Below are 7,200 nucleotides of genomic sequence, written 5' to 3'. Positions count from 1 at the left end.
GCATCTTAAATATGATGCAATCTCACCCTAACGTATATGGGGAAAAATAATTCCAGCATGTTATTATTAAGAAAATAATTACAGGTCAATTTGAATTATAATTGACGTTGTTGTTGAACTCAACGCCAATGTTACTTGTTCTTCTCCAAGGAAATGATGTTATACTACTACTTGATTTGAATAAATAAATATTTTATATAGCAAATTTTGCACAAATTCACTTAGAAAACATCCTGAATTGTGTCATTTATACTGAGTTCCTCAAATGTTATATAAATAACATATGCTATACTAAATGGTAAATGCTTATAATGTTTATATAAATAACATGCTTGTTCTCCTTAAATAATGCTTATATAATGTGTTATTTGCCTTGTAATTATACTTTTAGTTTTTAATTTAAATCCCAATGATAATTGTGAACAATGCGCCAAAAGGAAAATAGTAGAATAACCAAAAGATGACACAAAGATATAACAATCCAACTGAGACAAAATAACTACGAAGACCAAAAAGTTATGCAGATAAGTCTTCAATCCAGAATTACATCTTGCTACATATAAGCATGAATGCAATACTTGAATTAACTTAAGAAAACCTCTAAAAAATGTACAACTGATATCTAGTAGCGAAGTTGAAAAGTAACATCAACATGGTGCTCCTGACATTCTCAACTTTCATATGCATACCTCAGCAGTCACAATGATAAGAACACCTATAGTACATCCTGATATGTCAAAAAATCCGAATACAGTGCTTGAGATATGTACTTAACATTAAGTTCAATCTTGCTCTGATTTCTTGGATACTCGACTTTTCTTTTCCTCGATACCAGATTGGAAAAATCTCTGCCGAAGAACCTGCAGAACATCTTCTACTTTGACATCTTTCACTGCCAACAGTACCATCGCATGATAGAGTACATCAGCCATCTCTGAAGCAGTACGTGACTTGTCCTCGTTATTCTCTAGTGTTTGACACAACTCATTTGCCTCTTCTCTGCGGATACAAAGATACAAGTCACAAAGGTGCATGTATTTTCTCCAAGCCAATGGAACTATAATTAAACGTATAGGTAATGTTTCTTTTAATAGAAAACTTTCATGTGGAGGCAATTCTATCAGCTATATAACACTTTGCAATGGAAATCACAGGAAATGCATATTTTTCGCTTTCTTCAGGATGAACAAACTTAAATTCAAACTCAAGATAACAACATGATGAGATATATCTAACCTGATTTTTGAGCACAACAACTTATCATTGAGCAATAATCGCTTAGTCCATGAGGGCTTTCCATTCTCTTCTTCTGCTAACTCTGCTTTGCGTTGGGAGATTGTCGACTCTAATGAATACAAAGAGGTTAATGCCAACCTATTTCCTTCAATCTGTAACATAACCAAAATAAATTTGAATATCACTTGAAATTTCCCTCCAGAAATACAATATCTGAACACAACATGCCCTAGGTTGTAATCGCCTAAAGCTAACCTCTTGCTGTTTTAGTGAGTCAAAGACTGATGTATAATAGCATGTTTCTGCCCCTGTGTGGCAGGTAGGTCCATCAGGTTTCCCGAGGTATATTATCTAAGAAGCATTTTCCATAGAGAAAAAAAGATAATAATAATAATTAACATGCCTGTGAATCAAATAGTAATAATAATTCAAGGGTAAAAGGAAAAAAACATACAGAATCACGATCACAGTCAAGAAAAACATCGTGAATATTTATAAAATTATTAGAAGTCTCTCCTTTGGTCCACAATGTTGACCGTGACCGACTGAAGAACGTAGCCTTCCGGGAAGATAGGGTTGTAAACACTGCTTCTCTATTTGCAAAACCTTGCATTAATATGGCTCCAGTGTCAACATTCTGAGCTATTGCCACAGCCAAACCTTTATCATCCCATTTTACACTGTCCAGCAGAGAGTCTACCTGACAAAACTTTAACACTTTAATGTGAAATAAGATGGGGAAAAAAAGACACCAAGAAATTACACGTGCAATGGAATGAATAAAATTCCTTAGCATTAACCCAAATATACAATCACCATTTAACTGTGAAAGAATAGAGACCCTAGAGACTTGTTCCTGTGTAATTAAATTTTCCCCCCAACGTAGACCGACAAATCTAAAAAGAAACTAACTTACAAGAGGTGATCTTCACAATTTAATGTAAAGTATAATAGACAATTACACTAGTTTAGCAGTATTGGAGATTTAAAGAAAACAATGATAATAGCTTGCCAAAAATAATCATGCAATTAAGATAATAAAGAACTTCTAGTGTTTTCTGATTTGGATCATTTACGGCCCAATTATAAAGCACTAAAATTCACCATTTGATTCTCAAGCATCTAGCTACCTCCAGTAGGGATTTAACCAAAACTACTATAATAGATGTTTATGTAACAAATCTCAAAAGCAGAGCCAAGGCTTACACCACATACTTCGCCACAATGTAATTGGTGAAAAAAAAGCAGGAGCAATGTCAAATCACAAGACCATTGGATAATGAAATAATAGGAAATCCTAAACACTGAACAAATGTAATATATCATCAACAAAGTGGCGTAGTAATATGTTTTAGAATCTAAAATTAGTTTGCAAAATGACCATGACCATTATCGTTGGGTTACATATACTACCAGGTGGTCTTAAACTCATATATTGAAAATAGAAAACATAAATGCATCATATACATAAACCCATGCTGTTTATTTCAAAGACAACATATGAATTCCACCTTGAGAACCATCTAAAATCTAGCTGAATAGTGAGTGCACTTTTAATTTGGCAAATAAATAAAATTGGTCTCTTATGTTTATCAATAGCTTCAATTCCCGCTATAACATTGCATCATAAAACTTGAATACACACATCATGGAATCCTATAAAAATTTCAAGGTGTACCTTGGGGTCAATGACAATATTTTTGTCTGGTCTCTCCAACGAAGCAAAAGGTAAGATGTGTGTCCTTCTCCCTTTATTGTCACTGGTAAATGATAGCTTGCCATTGAGGAAACTAGTGGAAAATTGAAGCATGTGAGCATAGGAAATGGTCATTTTCAAACCTACAAGTGCCATGCAAGTTTCTCAGTGTAAATACAAACGAAGAGCCTTTGCAAATTGTAAAGAAGCATAGCATTGTTTTCAAGAAAAATGCCAGAGGAGTATTTAATTGCAAGGCCCATGGGGATCAGAACCTGCCCAGGCCCCACTTATAAATTGCAACCCCCCCCCCCCTTCTTTTTCTTTTTCCCATACCCAAACCATATGTTGGGTCCATAGATTGGTTTGTGTTTCCTAGAAATAAAATTCCTGGGAATACTACACCCACAAATCAAATTCCAGGTAGGTACATTATTCCTGGAATTCCCGGGAATCAACATTAATATGGGCGTGTGGTTAGAAAAATGTTTTGACATTCCTAGAAATTTTGCACTAATAACCTTACATGATGGCCTTATCAATCTCATTACCCAACATCAACAGAGCGATGCCATTCAATAATGGCTTGCCAAGAAATGAATCAAATCACGAAATTCACTAGTTCTTGATATGCTAATGTTATCAGAACCAGTAGCCATGGTTGTCAAATTCGTGAGTCAAAGGATACTCGTAGAGCCCTTGTAGACTTGACTCGCCGAGTTAACTCGTAAGTTTACCATTTGCTACAGTGTACATACTTAAATAATCAGATTCAAATCCACAAGGCGTATACAAGTTCAAACATAAGCAGGTTTCTAATTTGTAACTTAACAAGTTAACCAACAATAAACTTACAACTCAAATCCTCCATGGTTATCAAATATATCTATAGATTATATCAAGTAGTTTTAAGTTTCAACAATTCAACCAAACAAACAACATCAGCATTGAAAATTCTATATTAATAATAAATTTATCCTAATTCCGAAATTCTTAATTATCTGTTATAATACATTATAGGGTTGTAGTGACTAGTGAGAGAGGGAGACACAAAACAGAGTGTCACGATGCAAAGGAGTAGAGCGGTGGCAGACACGGGTAGGCAAGGCACATGGCAGTGGCAGGCAGCCGCAGAGGGCAAAGCAGAATGACGGATCAGAGCAGCGGCAAACAGTGGCAAGGAGTGGCGGACGGCAAGCAGTGAAGGAATGCAAAGGGAAGGGGGTTGCTGAGGAAGAGAGGTTGTGTCTTGGTCTTGATGTGTATTAGCCCAAAATTGTGTAACCTAAAGGAAAAATATTTCCTTTCAATTATTTGTGTGATACTATACACTTATTAGCATAGTTGTCAAATTATAGGATCACTGGATCAATAGTTCAACCGGTAGGTCACAAACCCGGTTCTACTTAAATAAAAATATAAAATAATCAATTAACAATTATTAAACCTGCATTGATAGAAAATACATATCTTCACTAATACAGTAACAACAATCAATTATCAATTTCTAAAAATAACTAATAGGAAAATTTCAATTAGCATTAATCCTACATTAAATTATTAAAACAATAAAATAAGAGTAACGATCAAATATTAAACTTACATTAAAACAGCAATAATCAAGTATTAAAACAACAACAATCAAGTATCAAGTATTCTATACAAATTCCAATTAGTATCAAATTTCTATTTTAAACTTACATGAAAACAGCAACAATTTATATACAAATTCCAATTGCTTTCAAATTTGTGATCAACTGTCATTTTATAAAATTCCAATTAATATCAATTTATCTATTCTACAGACTACACTACATTGAAAAAAATAAAAAAATAAAAGCTCACCTCTGCAGAAGTTCAGAAGCAGAACCAAAGCCTCAATGTTCCAATAAAATGTCACAGTATTCCTATTCACAGAACCAAAGCCAGAGGAAGCACGAGGCAAAAAGGGTCAGAATCAGCAAAAAATAACCATTGCAGCTACATTAAAACACGATCAGCAGCAACAATCAACTAAATGGCCAAATCATTAAAAATTAATGATTGAATAACTATAAAAAATAAGAAAGACATACCTTGGCCGCACGCAGAGAAGAGGGCGACAGAGAACTGAGCCACGGCAAAGCACAGCGGAAGACGCGAGGGGCGCGGTGATGCAGAGGAAGACGCGAGCGGCGGTGACGCGGAGGAAGACGCGTGCGGCGCGGTGACGCAGAGGAAGACGCGTGCGGCGCGGTGACGCAGAGGAAGACGCGAGCGGCGCAGCGACGAGAGGGGGGCCGGCGAGAGGCGGCGACAGAGAAGATCGAGGCTTTGAGCTCTGTCTCTGTGTGCTTTAGTGCTGTGAGTGTGAGCAGTAGGTTGCAGGGGGCTTCTTTGAAGATTAGGGTTTTTTTTTTATTTTTTTTCAGAAAAGAGTAATTTTGAACCGATTCTCTTTCAAGAATATGCCGGTTCAAAGTTTTCAATAAACCGGCCAGATCAAACCGTTTTACACCGGTTCTTATCTTTCTCCGGTCCTATGCTCATCTCCGTTCCTTAATTTGACCACCCCCGACTTTGGTTCCGTTTTTATATCTACATGTGTAGCGGTGGCAAGCGGGGAAGCCCGTCCCGTCCCGCCCCGCCCCACCCTGCCAGAAGCCATTTTTTGGCGGGCTGGCCTGCCCCGTCTTACTTAGTGAGGCGGTCCTAGAATTTCACCCTGCCCCGTCTAACTATGGGTTGGCGGGCTAAACCCGCCAAAATTTCTTTTTTTTTTTTTTTACTATTAACTACTACATAATATATATAATTTCACAATCATATTAATAAATTTATAGTTTCTAAAGGTATAAAAAATTATATTTTTTATATTCCTAAGCATCAAAATCTTTGTAATTATAAATATCTAATAAACATAATTATAAACCAAGTTTTCATCCAAAACATAAGTATAAATATTCTCTCCAAAGAAAAAAAACATAATTTAAAATATAATTATAAATATTGTCTCCAAAGTAACATAAACATAATCCAAACCACTCAATTTTTATCTTCATACTCTTGTAAGTTAGGTTGGGAAAAGTTAGGTTTTGGCCAAAAAATTGTAAAAATACACCCTCAATAAAAAAACACTAAGTCCGGCGGGGAAGCCCGCTCTGCCCCCACCAAAGCCCGTGGTTTAAGCGGTGCGAATTAGGCGGGCTTTTACTATTTGGCGGTCCTAATTTTTCAACCCGATCTGTCTTTTTTGGCGGGTTACGCGGGTCGGCCCGGTGGGTTTAGACCCGTTTGCCACCCCTATACATGTGTAATAATCTATAGAGTAATTATCCAAATCAGTCTCTAAGGATTTTAAAAGCAGACATTTTAGTTCCCAAGAAAAATTAATACACAAATCAATTTTCAAGGTTTTACTCTAGCAGACAAATCAATTCCAGTTCATTTTTCGCCCGAGTAATTATCCAAATCAGTCCCCAAGAATTTTAAAAACGGACATTTTAGTCCCAAAAAATTAATATACAAATCAAACCCCAATATTTTTTTCCATTAGACATAACAATCTTTCGTCCAAAGAAATAAAATAAAATAATAATAATTATTATTATTATTAATTGCATAATAATATTGAACCATAATTTTTTAGACAAAAATAATAATAAATTTATTCATTAAATTTATATTTTATATATATTCACTAAATAATAATAATAATAATAATATTCAATAAATTATTAGAGATTATTCTACAAAAAATTTAAAGTTGAAACTATTTGATATTTTTGTATTAAATATAATCAAAAGATGTCATATTTTAAAAATTATGTTTGTATTAAAAGAAAATGTTTTAATTTAGATTTCAAAGTATCATTATTCACCTTACTTGTTTCTAACAAAAACAAATGTATTAATATTATTATTATTATTATTTAGTGAATATATATATATATATATATATATATATATATATATATATATATTATAAATACATACATAAAAATCTAATGAACAAATTTATTATTACTTTTGTCTAAAAAATACAATAATAATAATAATAATAATAATAATAATAATAATAATAATAATAATAATAATAATAATAATAATAATAATAATAATAATAATAATAATAATAACACTCTTTTTCGTTAGAAACAAGTAAGGTGAATAAAAGTAAGGTGAATAATGATGCTTTGAAATCTAAATTAAAATGTTTTCTTTTAATACAAACATGATTTTTAAAATATGATTTTTTTTATTATATTAAATACAAAAATATCAAATAA

At 33.5% G+C, this 7,200-nt stretch overlaps 1 protein-coding gene across 4 annotated transcripts; it reads right to left on the bottom strand.

Annotated features, from left to right (window-relative positions):
- Positions 1-474: 474 nt before the first annotated feature.
- On the bottom strand, positions 475-5,318 carry AT-IE (histidine biosynthesis bifunctional protein (HISIE)). Of its 4 annotated transcripts, XM_088490148.1 has the most exons (8): positions 5,008-5,284; positions 4,778-4,839; positions 3,946-4,217; positions 2,915-3,075; positions 1,691-1,936; positions 1,492-1,587; positions 1,237-1,388; positions 475-999 (listed from the first exon to the last, which is right to left on the bottom strand). In XM_088490148.1, exons 4-8 carry the CDS (start codon positions 3,065-3,067, stop codon positions 783-785), a joined length of 864 nt encoding a protein of 287 aa, XP_088346274.1. In that variant the 5' UTR covers positions 3,068-3,075; positions 3,946-4,217; positions 4,778-4,839; positions 5,008-5,284; the 3' UTR covers positions 475-782. The 4 variants fall into 4 exon arrangements, with proteins under 4 accessions (XP_088346274.1, XP_016162089.1, XP_016162086.1 ...); XM_016306603.3 differs by lacking the exon at positions 3,946-4,217 and having other exon boundaries at positions 5,008-5,318; XM_016306600.3 differs by lacking the exon at positions 3,946-4,217 and having other exon boundaries at positions 1,691-1,945; positions 5,008-5,317.
- Positions 5,319-7,200: the final 1,882 nt, after the last annotated feature.

This window comes from Arachis ipaensis, chromosome B6, assembly GCF_059453495.1.
Source record: "Arachis ipaensis isolate K30076 ecotype BB chromosome B6, ASM5945349v1, whole genome shotgun sequence".
Taxonomy (NCBI): Eukaryota; Viridiplantae; Streptophyta; class Magnoliopsida; order Fabales; family Fabaceae; genus Arachis; species Arachis ipaensis.
Note: the sequence above shows the minus strand (reverse complement) of the source record. Positions and strands in the feature narration are given on the sequence as shown.